The sequence below is a fragment of the Oncorhynchus tshawytscha genome, linkage group LG33 (genome assembly GCF_018296145.1).
Source record: "Oncorhynchus tshawytscha isolate Ot180627B linkage group LG33, Otsh_v2.0, whole genome shotgun sequence".
In the NCBI taxonomy this organism is placed as follows: Eukaryota; Metazoa; Chordata; class Actinopteri; order Salmoniformes; family Salmonidae; genus Oncorhynchus; species Oncorhynchus tshawytscha.
In genome coordinates, this window is record NC_056461.1 from 18,798,450 (window position 1) to 18,815,000 (window position 16,551).

Sequence of the window (16,551 nt, forward strand, 5' to 3'; positions counted from 1 at the left end):
CCCCAAAAATCATAGACTGTTCACTCTGGTACCACACAGCAAGCTTGGAACCAACAGGACCCTAAACAGCTTCTACCACCCCATGACTGCTAATTAGTAACCGGACTATCTGAATTGACCCTTCACAGCTGCTACGGTTTATTAGCAATCCTGTTGCCTAGTCACTTCATCCCTACCTATATGTAGATATCTACCTTAATTACCTTGTACCCCTGCACAGCAACTCAGTACTGGTACCCCATATGTATAGTCAAGTTACTCCTTGTGTATTTATTCCTTGTGTTATTATTTTTCTATTCATTCAAAATTTCTCAGCATTGTTGGAAAGGGCCAGTAAATAAGCATTTCACTGTTTAAAGCACACGATAAGAATTAGACTGAGACCAAAGGCAATTCAAATTGACAGGAGAACAATTTATTTAAGAAAAAAGAAAAAGTACAATGTCAAAAAGCAGGTCTTGAATTTTTTTTAAAAGGCGAGCAAAATAATTTGATCAAGTAGAGTGCCAAATTCTCTAAAGATAAATAGAAACTGTACAATGCAATCGTTTTAAACTAACCAACGCAGATACTACCGCCTTTTCGGGAAAATGGTTCCTCTTCCCATCCCTCCACCACGACCCCGTCCTCTTGCAGCCACTGCAGAAAAAAAGACAATTAGTCAAAGATGCAGAAGCTAGCAGTTAATTGCATTTTAAAAAATTAAAACATTTTTTCCCTATCCTTAGTTGAGCGCAAATGAGCAATTGCCTCCTCATTCGCCATAGGTGCATGTAGAAGCAGCAGCACTCACCCTGAGCTTTGAGAATGGCTGCCTTCCCCCTTCCTGCTCCAGATCCCTGGTTCTTGTTTTTCATGCTCTTTAACATAGGGGCGTTTTTTAACATGTCCGGTAGGATCAGGAAGCGAATCTTGCTGCCCCGGATATAGACCTGCTCCAATTGGGCTACACGGCCATCACGATGCGTCACAGTGATATTGGACATCTGAAAGGAAGCGACAACACAACTAAAACAAAAAGGGACAAACACAACCCTCCTATATAGATGAGCTCACAAATATCCCCTAAAACAAGATCATTTGTCTGAACGCTAAAGGCAATCAGAAGACCTACCTGGCAGTTCATGTTGTCCTCAGCCTCAATGAGCTTGCCCCTGTACACTTCACCAGTGTTGGTCTCACAGGTCACAATGTGGCCCTCTGCTTCATGCAGAACTTTGATGGGCACGCCAATGGACATATTTCCAAGGGTCCTGTAGAAACAGAGACAAGGTATAGACTCATTGTCTGCAGAAATCAATTGGCACCCATCACAATACAAAAGGTATAAGAGACAGCATTTGGTTTGAGTAAAATGGAAAGGATTAGATTTGCCTACCATATATATATATAATACAGTTGAAGTCGGAAGTTTACATACACCGTAGCCAAAAACATTTAAACTCAGTTCCACAATTCCTAACATTTAATACTAGTAAAAATGTCCCGTCTCTGGTCAGTTAGGATCACCACTTTATTTTAAGAATGTGAAATGTCAGAATAATAGTGGAGAGAATGATTTATTTGAGCTTTTATTTCATTCATCACATTCCCAGTGGGTCAGAAGTTTACATACACTCAATTAGTATTTCGTAGCATTACCTTTAAATTGTTTAACTTGGGTCAAATGTTTTGGGTAGCCTTCTACAAGCTTCCCACAATAAGTTGGGTGAATTTTGGCCCATTCCTCCTGACAGAGCTGGTGTAACAGAGTCAGGTTTGTAGGCCTCTTTGCTCACACGCTTTTTCAGTTCTGCCCACAAATTGTCTATTTTGTGAAGTGCACCAGACCCTACTACAGCAAAGCACCCCCACAACATGATGCTGCCACTGCTGTGCTTCACGGTTGGGATGGTGTTCTTCAGCATGCAAGCCTCCCCCTTTTTCCTCCAAACATAACAATGGTCATTATGGCCAAACAGTTCTATTTCTGTTTCATCAGACCAGAGGACATTTCTCCAAAAAGTACAATCTTTGTCCCCATGTGCAGTTGCAAACCGTAGTCTCTTTTTTATGGTGGTTTTGGAGCAGTGGGCGTGTTCCATGCTGAGCAGGATATGTCGCTATATGACTCGTTTTACTGTGGATAGATACTTTCGTACCCGTTTCCTCCAGCATCTTCACAAGGTCCTTTGCTGTTGTTCTGGGATTGATTTGCACTTCTCGCACCAAAGTACGTTCATCTCTAGGAGACCGAACGCGTCTCCTTCCTGAGCGGTATGACGGCTGCGTGGTCCCATGGTGTTTATACTTGCGTACTATTGTTTTTTTCTATCTAAGAAGCTTCTAAAGCCATTATATCATTTCCTGGAATTTTCCAAGCTGTTTAAAGGCACAGTCAACTTAGTGTATGTAAACTTCTGACCTACTGGAATTGTGATACAGTGACTTAAGTGAAATAATCTGTCTGTAAACAACTGTCGAAAAAAAATGACTTGTGTCATGAACAAAGTAGATGTCCTAACCGACTTGCCAAAACTATAGTTAGTTAACAGGACATTTGTGGAGTGGTTGAATAACTAGTTTTAATGACGCCAACCTAAGTGTGTAAACTTCCGACTTCAACTGTATATAAAGTGCTTGATCTGCTCTGCCTTACCCCTGGTTGTGCTACGCCAGAGTCCTTCGGTTTGCCCTGCCTCACCTACTCTGCAATGCCCCACGTTTACCTTTTATCTGGAAAACCGACCCCTGCGATGTGTGGTCTTCAGTTCATGCACTCACCTTGCTGACCCAGTCCAAGATCTGTCTCCACTGTTGGCTATTGTTAAAATGAGATGCACTTAACTTGTAATTGGCCAACCAGAGGATGTACTCCCTCTTGAGTGGGTCCTTCCTGGTTTCCTGCTACCTGTGGCAGTTCTTTGCAATTGTATTGGCACCTGGCCTGGCTTACAATTACTGTGGCAATGGTATTCAATTCCCCATAGGCCTAGTTAGTCCTATATGTTGGAGCTCGAAGCCTACAATTTTCACTGTACCCTGAAATCACACCTGCACATGTGACTATTACAACACTGAATCTGAGCATGGCCTTATGTTTTGGCCTACATTGTAAACAAAGTAACACACCTTTTCAATTCTACTGAAAATAGAAGGGCGTTTCAGTAACAATGTTGATAGTCAATTTCTGAGCCAGGTAAATAAAAATAGGACTCTAAAAACAGTCAAACGTAGTTACTTGTAGGCTCCCGAGTGGCGCGGGGGTCTAAGGCACTGCGTCTGTGCTAGAAGAATCACTACAGTCCCTGGTTCGATCCCGGGCTGTATCACAACCGGCCGTGATCGGGAGTCCCATAGGGCGGTGCACAATTAGCCAAGCCTCGTCCGAGTTAGTGGAGTATTTAGCTGGGGTAGGCGGTCATTGTCAAATAAGAATGTGTTATTTTTAACTGACTTGCGTAGTTAATTTTTTTTTTTTTTAATACAAATATGTGGGTCCAGCATGCTGGCAAGGGTGGGTGTGTCGGCCTCCCTGATAGCAAAAGAAATCTAGCAACTAACACAACAGGTAACGAACTACCTACATTAACTACTGCAAACATTCAACATCGGTATTTTGTTTACCTTTCAACGAGAACGAAGTTGTTCTTTCTTGAGTTCCGTATTCTGTATTTCAAGCTTACCTACCCAACGTGCGACGAATGAATGAACGAGCAGCGAGAATACTTTGTGCGTTTTCCGACTACCCAGAATGCAACTTGAGAAAGGAAGAAGAAAAAAGTGCTTCCGGTTAAAACATGAATCGATGCCTCATGGGACTTGTTGTCTTTCTCGACATACCCCACATCTTTCAATACAGATGGCCCTACTGTAAAACAAAACCATTTTTTTTACGTGTTTAGATTAACGTTTTTAAACAAATTAAATATACGTACAATGTGAAATCCATTTTTTTCATTTTCACTCTGATCTGCTATGATTCAACCAGTGGTGTAAAGTTCTTAAGTAAAAATACTTGAAAGTACTACTTAAGTAGTTTTTTGGGGTATCTGAACTTTACTTAACTGTTATATTTTGATTACTTTTACTTCCCTACATTCCTAAAGAATTTTTCCTGACACCTAAAAGTACATCTTACATTTTGAATGCTTAGCAGGACATGAAAATGGTCTCACACACTTATCAAGAGAACATCCCTGATCATCCCTGCTGCCTCTGATCTGGCGGACTCACTAAGCACATGCTTTGTTTGTAAATAATATCTTAGTGTTGGAGCGTGCCCCTTGCTATCAGTAAATTAAAAAACTAGAAAATCAGGCTGTCTGGTTTGCTTAATATAAGACATTTTTAATTATTTATACTTTTACTTTTGATACTTAACTTGACTTCCACTTTTGCTCATTTCCCTTGTTTCTCAGGCTAATTGACAATGACAGCTACAACATTTGTTTCGTGCTTCCTTCAAAGCGCCTCAGTGCATGTTTGGTCAGTTTCACAGCTGGTGTGATAAACATTGCCATGACCCTGGCTGCCACTGGATGAAGTAATGTAGACAACTGTAATTTATTCTAAGCAATGCACCCTCTCAATGCTTCTGCCTTTTGCCAGAGTTGGTGTACTACAGGATTGTACACCACTGTTGAATCTAGTGGTAGAAAATGTACCCAAAGACACTCAGTAAAATGCTACTTGAGTAAAAATCCAAAAGTATTTGCTTTTAAATATACATAAGTATCAAAAGTAAATGTAACTGCTCAAATATACTTAAATACATGCTCCTTTAATTTGGCAACTAAGAAAGTATTTGGGCTGGATGTGTCAATGTGTAGTTCACACATGCATAATCTATGAGCAGAATTACTATTTTACCTCAATTAACCACGAAATCCCTAGTTTGAAAGCAACTGTTTTCTTGAAGATGTGCTGTGCAATTTTACTACATTTCCCAACACATGGGCCAGCCCCCTAGCAATTCGAGTTCTAGCCAATGAGCTTCAGCCCTTCGCATTTGAGTGACAGCTAGAAAGAGGCCTGCCCAGCGTTATCCAATGAGGTTGCCGGGTGGGCCCAATGACTCATTGGACAGAACAGAGCTAGAGAGCAATGATGTGGTGCATATATCTGCATATATGTGATGTAGTTAGAAGTTTCCGTAGACCACTTTCGGCTTGTGAGTGCTACTTTCAGAACTAGTTTCAGTTCTCTATGTCTGACAAGTAGTATGGCGCTGCGGCTCGAGTATTGTTTCTTCATCCTACTGTATGTAATGTTTAATCAGTGAATTGTTTTGATGTTTGTTTTTTTCACTGCTCAGTGAAAAAAATATAACCAGGTATAACCAGGAAAAAGATATAACCAGGTTCTGGCCACTAGATGGTGCTGTTCCAGGTGATTTTTTTTTTTTAAAGAGACATTGGTTTCTAGTTTATGGATAAGGTATGACAGCAATCCATGCATTGGTTTTGTTGTCCACTGTTTCAAATCCAAAGCAAGTCAATAGTACCTATGTTAGCAATTTCACGCTTCATGTCGAAATCATCCTAAAGTATGTAAAAATTGATTGTGTAACTCAATGATGTTACTTATAGATTATTTGGATATTAACCGCAAAATGCTAATATAGGTACCATTGACTTGCTAAAACGTTAGCATTTGAAACAGTGGCCAAGTAAACAAAACCAAAGTATGAGTTGCTGTCATACCTTGTCCATTAACTGCTTACAGGGTAAGGAAACCAATGTAAATTTGTAATTTGGGTGAACTATCCCTTTAACATTGAGGGGGGATTCTTAAAAAAAAAAAAAAAAATTCACTAAGAATACATTACTTCTTGTCTGACAACGGAGGAACTGATACTGTATACTCATTGTTAGGGTTTATTAATAATAACAATACAAATTCATTTTTGGGGGTCGGGGGCCCTAAGGGGCGGCAGGTAGCCTAGTGGTTAGAGCGTTGGGCCAGTAACCGAAAGGTTGCTGGATTGAATCCCCGAGCTGACAAGGTAAAAATCTGTCATTCTGCCCCTGAACAAGGCAGTTAACTCACTGTTCCCCGGTTGGTCGTCATTGTAAATAAAAACAAATTCTTAACTGACTTGCCCAGTTAAATAACGGTTAAATAAAAATGTTTAAAAAGTGACAGCTTACTGACCTTCGGAAAGTATTCAGACACCTTGACTTTTTCCACATTTTCTTACATTACAGCCTTTTTCTAAAATAGATTAAATAAAACAATTTCCTCATCAATCTACACACAATACCCCATAATGACAAAGCAAAAACAGTTTTTTTGAAACTTTTGCAAATGTATTAAAAACAAAAAACTGAAATACCTTATTTACATAAGTATTCAGACCCTTTGCCATGAGACTCGAAATTGAGCTCAGGTGTATCCTGTTTCCATTGATCATCCTTGAGATGTTTCTACAACTTGATTGGTCCACCTGTGGTACATTCAATTGATTGAAACAAGATTCTCTGGTCTGATGAAACCAAGATTGAACTCTTTGGCCTGAATGCCAAGCGTCACGTCTGTAGGAAACCTGGCACCATCTCTACGGTGAAGCAGGGTGGTGGCAGCAACATACTGTGGGGGTGTTTGTCAGCGGCAGGGACTGGGAGACTAGTCAAGATAAAGGGAAAGATGAACAGAGCAAAGTACAGAGATCCTTGATGAAAACCTGCTCAATGACCTCAGACTGGGGCGAAGGTTCCAACAGGACAACGACCCTAAGCACACAGCCAAGACAACACAGGAGTGGCTTCGGGACAAGTCTCTGAATGTCCTTGAGTGGCCCAGCCAGAGCCCAGACTTGAACCTGATCGACCCTCTCTGGAGAGACCTGAAAATAGCCGTGCAGCAACGCTCCCCATCCAGCCTGACAGAGCTTGAGAAGATCTGCTGAAAAGAATGTGAGAAACTCCCAAAATACAGATGTGCCAAGTTTGTAGTGTCATACCCAAGAAAACTCAAGGCTGTAATCGCTGACAAAGGTGCTTCAACAGAGTACTGAGCAAAGGGTCTGAATACTTAAGTAAATGTGATATTTATGTTTTATTATTTTTTTATAAAAAACAGTTTTTGCTTTGAGCTCAATTTCGAGTCTCATAACAAAGGGTTTTTGCTTTGTCATTATGGGGAATTGTGTGTAGATTGATGACGGAAAAAAACGATTTAATACGTACCATTTAAATGTGGAAAAAGCCAAGAAGTCTGAATACTTTCCGAAGGCACTGTATGTCGCCTATGCATGGGACCGGCCCTGCTCTAAGCTTCAGACCAAAACTCAATTCAAGCTTCAAATAAACCTGCCAAGGACCCTGATCTACACATCTCTCCATCCATCTGTTACCTTAAATGCACACTTATTTAGTTTGTGCCAATAACCTAGAGACATGAATCTGAGGGTATATCGGGGTAGGTTCCTTGTTCCTGTCAATCATTGGCTTATTGGTGAAATCAGCAAGGCAATATCTTCATTAAGTAAATCAATCAAACCTTTATTAGTGCAATTGCAGACAGAAGTTGACAACAGAAACATGTATGTTTCAGAGTAATTTCTACAAAATAAAAAAGTTCAAAGTTGCTTATCTATTTATTTATTTTTTCTTTATGTATATTTTTTCTCCAAAATCAAATCAAATCAAAATATTTTTTTCTCAAAGTTGCTTTAATAAGTTGCTTTAATATACTTGCAGTCAAACCCTAGTGATGTAACTGCCTACCTCAACACATTCTACTCATGAGACCAAGCCCATGCATATACAGTTATACAAACTTGCAGGAGAAAACAATACTCCAGTGTTTTCTAAGGGCTGAGCAGTAATTTCCATTCACGTGTGGCTTACAGTGGTATGTCTGACTTGTCTCTTATCTATTTACTCCCCTGCAGGGGTCTGTGTCTATGTATCTCTTTTAGCCTTGAGGTGCTTTCTCACAGACACCCAGTTTTGACTGTAATAGCTCACACATCTGCTCAGACTGTTTCTATAAGAGGCAGAGACAAGAAAAGAACTGTTGGACAGTATTAAACTTTAAAATGCATATGATGCTAATCTGTGGTCCAGGACACTATAAATGTAGTGGTGGAGGGTCTTATAGCCCTTCCCCTTCTATTAATACAGCATAAGCATAATCAATTATTATACTGCATCAATCATTTGGTGCAGCCCCTATCATGACCCCAAGGTGACCCCCATCAGGTAAGTGTCCCCTCTTTCCTATTTGCAGTATGTGACCGTATGTGTGGCGAGAATGCTACAGAGACACATGTAAGGGTTTGTAATGGCATGTTTACAAACCAATAACCATAGTGATGATCAGGTAGGCTAATTGTGTGTATAATCTATGAATGCACCCACCAGACAAATGTTGTATACTATTGCCAGGCTGTCTGTGTGTTACATTTACTATATGACTCGCTGTAAACGTAACCCACTTGAATGAGCCATTGTTTTCTTGCAGGACATCATGGCGCCAAGCCGCCACCTGAAACTTTTCTTTCTTTTACCAAGCTTACCTGGATTGATTATGTCATTCAGAAGGCAAAAACATACCACAGTGATTAATTAGGGATTTTATGATGGTTACCGAAATCCCTGTAAGTTATAGAGCTCATTTTCATATTTCCTTTATCTCGTGTTTATCATAGTAACACAACACAAAGCCTTTTTAAGAGCCTTTTGCTAATGTCCACCTTACATTTTCATTCACTGCATAATGTTATGATAGACGCTCAATAAATGCAATGCATATTTTTTTTAACTAAGCTGGGAGCACTTATGGAGAGAACTCTTCCTCCACATCACACGATTGCGCTGGGGAGCAAACACTGCTTAATGTAGGTCTTTCACACAGTGGAGGAGCTTTTTAATGAGGAAAAGGAAGGTGTAATGGCACAATAAAAGACATCAAATACACCTTTATTTTATTTCCATTGCATTAGGCACAGTGACTGGCGTCAGCAAGTACTCAGTAAACACAGTCACACCAGTTGGTGAGCGTGTGTGTGTGTGTGTGTGCGTGTGTGTGTGTGTGTGTGTGTGTGTGTGTGGGGGGGGTTAAAGATGTGTCCACTTTTATTTGAACAGTGAGTTAAAAATCCTGTGTGTTTTGCCTTGTTTGCAATGCTTGTAGGGGATTCTGGCTCTGAAGTAAATTTATTACAATTATCTTGTTACTCAATAGATTTGTATCGGGTGACTGGTGCTTTTGACCAGGTTATCGATTTTACATATACACAGAGTATATTTGGCTGTAAGATAAGCAAGACTCATTGTTACAGAGGCTATATATGGAGGCTACATGGAACAATACATTTTCCCCTTGGGAGTAATGTAATTTGTTTTCACTTCAGTGGTGAGCGTGCAATCGTAGGATGCTGCGATTTACTGTCCAATCAGATGCAGTGTCATAGCTTTCTATAGAAACTACTAAATTTCTACCATCTTAGAAAAAAAGGTGCTATCTAGAACCTAAAAGAGTTCTACCAGCTGTCCCCACAGGATAACCCTCTACATGGAACCCAAAAGAGTTCTACCTGGAATCAAAAAGGGTTCTTCCTGGAACCAAAAAGAGTTCTATGGGGACAGGCGAAGAACCCTTTTGGAACCCTTTTCTAGCGTTATGTGACTTGCTGTATAATGCACTCTCCTCAACAGGACTCACTTAAATAACCACACACAGTGACAACGTGGCTTATTTAGGTCTTTTAATAATCTGACATGGAAACACACAAGGAAACCAGCGTTTGAAAACATGACACAATTGGAGAAATACTGCACTTCATAAGAGAGAGAATACATTCCCGACGTCTCACACTGACACACAGTAGTTGCATTAACTCAGTAGTGGTTGGCCAGCAATACCAAATATTGAGTCATACAGTATTGGACAGTGTCCAGGGTCAACATGGTTTCGGTCATAATCTGTCAGCATATGACAGGTGCTCAGTAGATCAGACCATTCATCTATATCGTCATACATTTTCAATTCTGAAAGACTATTAGCCCACAGGAAAGAGCCTCAGAGGTAACGTGTACAAAACATGTCCACCAACAACAGCTATGTGATAAGTAAACAAGAACAACAGATACAATCATTTGAAGAAAGAAAAAAGCTCAATGGCTAGGCATGATTTAATGCCAGTTTGCTGTTGCCCTTTCAGGCTCAAGAAGTCTCCCCCTAAAGAAAGAAAAGCTAGCTTCTAGTCAGTGCAACCATTTCCAATATTTCGGTAGAATTTATTTTACAGGTGAAGGGATCTGGTCCCTCACTTCTCCCCCTCCTAGTTGATGGTGTAGGTTGGGGTATCAGTAACTTGTCCACCATGGAGATAACTATGTCATGACACCTCAGTGAGTTCTACTGAGTGGTTAGGGCTGGTTAGTGTGGGGGACAGAGGCCTGACGTGCACAAAGGATATGTTCCCACTGTCCTTCACCTCCATCAACACGGTTGTAGTCTCAACCCCACTTTGGTCCGCACATCCCATGATGCATTGCTGCTGCCTGGGAGACACCGGGGCATCGCCTTTGTTGTGTCCGTTTTCAATGGAGCTGATTGGTGCAGGGTCTGACTGTGGTGGTGACCATTGGCAGGAGTCAGAGTAAGCTTCTTTCCCAGCTCTATGGGTCTCTATGGGGGTCCGAGTGGGGCTGGGTTTGGGGCTGGGCTCCAGGGAATAACTGTTCCACATGGTGCCACACGAGCTGTCCACCATGCTGATGCGAGTAGAGGCACGCGTGATACTGCTGCTGCTACCCAGCCCTCTGCCACCCCCTCCCCCAGCTCCATGCCCCTCCCAGTGCCTCAGGATGTGCTTGCGCAGGATCCTGCGGAAGGTGTGGCGGAACTCCCGGATGCGATATGCATAGATGAAGGGGTTGACCACGGAGTTGGCGTGGGACAGGATGATGGCGATGTTCATCACCCAGACGTGCGGGCGCCCACAGTCCTGGCAGAACAGGTTGAAGCAGTTGATGATGTGAAGGGGCAACCAGCAGAGGGCGAATAGCCCCACGATGATGGCCAGAGACTTGGCTGCGTGGACCTCCTTCTGCAGGGTGGAGCGGGACGATGTGGACGATGAGCATGCCCCAGGGGCGTGCATGTGAGCCAGCTTCAGGTCCATCAGTCTCAGCTGGCGCCGCGCCGCCATGAAGATGCGGGCGTAGATGACCAGCATGGCTAGCAGGGGCACCAGCACACAACCAAAGAAGTTGAAGTAGACCATGTATTCCAGGGTGACCACACCCTCGAACAGGCACTCTGTCATGCCTTCGGGGCACGAGCTGCTGTTGGTGCCGTTGACACCCCTGTTCCAGCCCAGCATGGGCGTGAGGCCGATGCCCACAGAGAGAACCCAGCACACTGCGATGATGCCCTTTGCCCTTCCGGACGTCACAAGACTGTTATACCTAGAGGATCACGTGAAAACATGAGAGGAATTCAGATAGGCATTTTGTATTGTTATATGACACAGAAATGCTCCCAGGATGAGAGGGCTCCTCTATTCAGGTCCAGACACTCAATAAGAAAGCAAGTTCACTTTTCCTGGACCCAACCAATGAATTTTACTTCCTGTAATCAGAGAGCTTAGAGAACATATGGGACAGGCTTCAGAGGGTAAAAAGCCTTTATCCCGAGAACATACTAGTATTTGCATATATAGCAGTAAGCTCTTGGAAAATGAGTCCATTGTTTGGGAGACTCGACCAGTCATGCCATACTAGGAGATGGAGCAGTGGATATCAGGTCACGTACTACATGTAGATTTAAGAAAGCATTTCCTACCTGTATTGTGATTTAGGGATCATTGCACAAAAGCTTATCTATAGTCTGATGTAACTCTTCTTGGCGTTGCTTTGTTTCTGCATTAGACAAATGGAAATCAGTTTCATGAACAATGTATCAGGCTATATTAGTTTTGCTGTCTGTATTCTTCCATTGGTCATGTCTAAACCAGAGTTCATAATGTACACCAGGGTGGAAGTCAGAAGGCAGCACCACAGGCACCTGACCCTGTTGTTTGTGGTTATGGGGGTGGGTTTTTGGGGGTCCAGTGGGGATTTAGTCCTCTTTGACTGAGACCTCTGTGGACCAGGGTGGCGGCAAGTTTATTAAGCCCCTTGGATCTATGGTCATTGGCACCAAAGCTCCGGCTCCAATGGAAGCTCAATCATATCCCCACACACACACACACACACACACACACACACACACACACACACACACACACACACACACACACATCCTGGCTGGGCCCTTTTGCAATAAACACCTGCTTTAGGACTTTTCCATGAAAGCAATGCCTTCCCACTGTAGAATCAAAATTGCAATTGCGACTGTGACCAAACAGGTGCTTTGATTCCCCACACATTTGTAGTATGAAGCATTAATGCCTGACTTAATATTTCACTCTAGTAAAGAAAAGGAATTTACAAGTTGAACTATTTGGTTGTTGCCAAGTTGTTTGCAGGTTGAGCTGTTTGATTGTAGTCTGATGGAAACAGGGTTGGGTAGGTTACTTTCTATGGGTTCTATTTTCGGCTCGTTAAGGTGGCGCTCGTGTCAAAAGTACGTTAGCTTGCAAATTCGTCATGTCAAAACTGGCGCACTGGCGTTAGGCCAGGTTCGGGAATTGATCTGTCATATCAGTTTAGATGGGCTGGTTGGAAATATTTGAGGTGTGTCTTTAAAAACATGATCCAAAGTTCGAATTTCAGGCAGCGATGGTAGGTACTTTTAAGACCAAACAAAAACTGTTTTTAGAGGTAACGCAGTTGGTTATGACATTAATTTTGAGAGCGGAAACACAGCCTATCCAGCCATGACGCACACTGTCCATATTCGCATGGAACAAGCGTAGACTAATGTGCCTTTGATGCATGTGTACGTTGTATTTAGTTCAAATACCCAATGCAATCGCGAAGTAGTCAATACTGTCCATAAAGGGTTTGGCTCCTGAGACCGCTTGGAAATACATCTTAAATCACCAACGATTTATTAAAATATCAAGTTTGAGAGGAGTAAAACAGTGAGCTGACATTCCCTTTTTATCTATGCATTGTGGGGCAGGCCCACATTATTTTAGCCATGCAGGTCCCGTTTTGGATGTGCGTAAAACCTCCATAGTCTGCGTTATTTTAGTATTATATGCCCACAGGGGGAAATGATGGTGTACGGTAAGTGTGACATAGCCTATTTAAAATAAGTTGTTGTTTTGTTTTGTTTCAAATTTGATTAGAATGGCAGGAAATAACCCTTAACAAATGTTAAAAGTTACATATTTGTCCCTTATGCAAGCTTGAGTGCCTTATTAACCAAACATTATATAGCGTCCTAATAAACTAGCTATCTCGATTTTTATTGCTGGAAATGTATTGCAGTTAATGTTGCTAATGACTGGTGTTGAGCAGATAGCATTATCTACCTGTCATCACACCCTGATGGAGAACTGGAAAACAGAAAAATAACAACGCTCTCTCACTCGCTAAAGCAAAGAGTGTCAGAAGCACACTTGACAGGCTCTTCCGGCAGCGCAAATGGAGACAATTCAGGCTGAGGATTGAGTTTGACAGATCCTAATCTGCTACACAGTCACAGACCAGTATAGAATACAAGAGGCACATGGGACATTCCACATACAACACATTATAAAAGATCATTAGACATAACTAATAAAGACAACAAATAATTGTCATAATTATTAACTCATCTGACCCTACTGGACATCCTCAAAAATATTGTTTATTTCAGTTATTGTTATGTATAAACAATCTCCATTTGCTATTAAAGGCAAGACTAATTAAAACACGTTCCTACATTCTTTGGGGAAACTGACTATTAAATGAAGAAGACAATGCTCTGTGTCCACCCCGTCACGCTGACAGAGAGGCTACGTGAGCTGATGCACGTATCTGCTAAGGTGATCCGGGGCTGTTTAAGGTGAGAACACTGGCCTCTCTATCGATATGGTGCCTGGGCCTGCCCCCTCACCGCTCTCCCTTGGTGTTGATTTACCAGGAGGATAACGATCAAAGCCTTCAGTCCTTTCAGTCCTTCCAACAGCACACGAACACTAACCCAATGAAGCCTGTGGAGACATTTACCTCTGTCTGCCCTGCGCTGGGGAGATGAACCCTAATCCAATAACCTCACTGTAATTCAATGTGTTTTGATACACAAATGCATTTTGTTGTGCGTCACTTAGATCACAGCCAAGATCTAACAGGTCAGAGGATCTGCCTTTGGTGTTCTGCAAATAAAACAGCGTATTAAACATGGATGATACCTGTTTATGTTTCATTGTTGGTTTCTAGAAAAAGACCAGGAACAGAGTGTCACCACCATCCTCAGCCCAGTCCCCCTCCCTCTCCTCCCCTGCTAAGATCACCTGAGGGGGCTCTTGATGGCGATGTAGCGGTCCACAGCGATGGCCAGCAGGCTGAAGATGGAGCTTTGGGTGAGCACCAGTACGAAGCAGGCGATGAACAGGCAGCCGTGGAAGTTGGCACAGAAGCCCGTGCTGATGGTGATGGCGAAGGGGATGGCCAGCAAGCCCACAGCGATATCTGCCACTGCCAGGGACACCACGAAGTAGTTGGTGATGCTCTGCAAGGTGCTGTTGAGGCACACGGCCCAGCAGACCAGCATGTTACCGGTCACGGCCAGAAAGGCTATGACCAGCTCCAGGGCGATGTAGACAAGGGAGGCATTGTTCAGCATGGTGGGGCTGGGGTCACGTTGAAGGTCACAGCCAGAGTCTGAGTCAGGTAGCAGGGAAGGGGCTTCTTCGGCTCTACACGCATCGCTACACGTGCAGACACTCCCCCTCCAACAGCAAGCCTCACACACACACACGCACACACACACACACACACACACACACACACACACACACACACACACACACACACACACACACACACACACACACACACACACAGGTGAGGTGCTATTGCAGTGCTGCCAGGGACTGTCCTTTCAGTGATTAGCAGGACCCACCACCACTAACCACTTCCTGTTTATACACCCGACGCCCAGGAAATGGTGCCACTGCCAACCACAGAGCAAATGAAGATGTGAGTTGAGATTCACTCTAATGTATTGTCACTCTACAGAAGGTTATTTGGTTCTCTTCTTCTTCCACTTCTTCTGTCCAATCGTGCTTTCTGTTGCTAACTTCAGCAACCTCCTCAGTGGCTGGACACTGGGAGTGGGTGGGGTGTTGCCGTGGCCAACCCACTGTCACATGAAGATCCGTGTCCTAAGGAGACAGAAAGAGAGAGAGGAGAGACTGTGAGAGAGAGAGAGAACAATCTCATTACAAGTCCCTGTACAAACAGGTTTACCCACACACCCCAGGCCACGACAGCAATCTGTCTTCCAAAGACAGCAGCTCTGTTTTCCAAAATACAGATTTGTATTTTAGAACAGCTTCCCTCCCCAAAAAGCTCACACATCATTAGACCCTGTCACACTTTATTTTCTATTCTCCAAGATTTATGCCCAAGAGCATATCTGTATGAATTATAGCGACACAGCTAGTTTCTATAGTAATCATTAACATGGCTGTGCTTGTTCTATTCAAGGTGTGGTCGTCTTCTCCAAATGATTTACTATAGTCAGTTACTTTATTCTAAATCTAAAGCAATTGTTGGCATTTGGTAGCCTGGCGGGTAGAAGTGTTGGGCCAGTAACGGAAAGGTTGCTGGATTGAATCCCCAAGGTAAAAATCTGTCATTCTGCCCCTGAGCAAGGGGCACCTGCATTGCTTGCTGTTTGGGGTTTTAGGCTGGGTTTCTGTACAGCACTTTGAGATATCAGCTGATGTACGAAGGGCTATATAAATACATTTGATTTGATTTAACCCACTGTTCACGATGTCGATGAAGGCAGCCCCCTGCACCTCTCTGATTCAGAGTTGTTGGGTTAAATGCAGAAGACACATTTCAGTTGTACAACTGACGAGGTATCCCCCCTTTCCTTCCTGTTGCCAGTACAAACCCCTAAACAAGGAGAGATTTAAATGTGGGCTAGTCTATTGAGTTTAATGAGTTCCACAGGACAGTGCCAATTATTACTGTGTATCAGCCTTTATACAAACCTTTATACAAACCTTGATGATTGAGGTCAGGAAAATTGTACAATATTTCAAAAGAACCGTTTTGAACGAATCTGTATAAATGGATATTACCACTTGAATGTTCAGCATGATGACAGAACAGTAGACAGAGGGAAACTATGACGCGGTATGAGAGGAAGCATTTCTAATGTGAAAACACTGCTGTTCCCTTACTGATAATATGTAGGGGTCTGTTCCTCTCTTCTGTTTATAGTAAGTAGCTCGTTGCTATCAGGCCCTCTTGGCTACCCTCTTGAATATCTTCTTGGCTATCAACCCTCTTGGGAACCCTCTTGGCTATAAAGTTCAGACAAAGATTAGACAGCTTGTTCCCCTGGAACCCATTGAACTCTGTGTTGGCAGCCATGTCTGAGAACGTGGCAGAGCGAACATTAAAAAAAGCGTGCCTTTAATCAGAGTGAATGCTCTTTAATCCTGGC

At 42.7% G+C, this 16,551-nt stretch overlaps 2 protein-coding genes across 3 annotated transcripts; both read right to left on the reverse strand.

The window, feature by feature from the left end:
- Window positions 1-393: 393 nt before the first annotated feature.
- On the reverse strand, window positions 394-3,754 carry LOC112230561 (small nuclear ribonucleoprotein Sm D3). The gene is made up of 4 exons (XM_024396838.2): window positions 3,607-3,754; window positions 1,115-1,253; window positions 794-986; window positions 394-639 (listed from the first exon to the last, which is right to left on the reverse strand). Exons 2-4 carry the CDS (start codon window positions 1,238-1,240, stop codon window positions 572-574), a joined length of 387 nt encoding a protein of 128 aa, XP_024252606.1. The 5' UTR covers window positions 1,241-1,253; window positions 3,607-3,754; the 3' UTR covers window positions 394-571.
- A 5,926-nt stretch (window positions 3,755-9,680) lies between these two features.
- adora2ab (adenosine A2a receptor b) lies at window positions 9,681-15,253 on the reverse strand. 2 transcript variants are annotated; one of them, XM_024397323.2, is made up of 2 exons: window positions 14,381-15,253; window positions 9,681-11,402 (listed from the first exon to the last, which is right to left on the reverse strand). In XM_024397323.2, the coding sequence occupies exons 1-2, from the start codon at window positions 14,710-14,712 to the stop codon at window positions 10,328-10,330; spliced, it is 1,407 nt and encodes a 468-aa protein (XP_024253091.1). In that variant the 5' UTR covers window positions 14,713-15,253; the 3' UTR covers window positions 9,681-10,327. The 2 variants fall into 2 exon arrangements, 1 of the variants encoding a protein (XP_024253091.1); XR_006080690.1 differs by having other exon boundaries at window positions 11,268-11,402; window positions 14,279-15,253.
- Window positions 15,254-16,551: the final 1,298 nt, after the last annotated feature.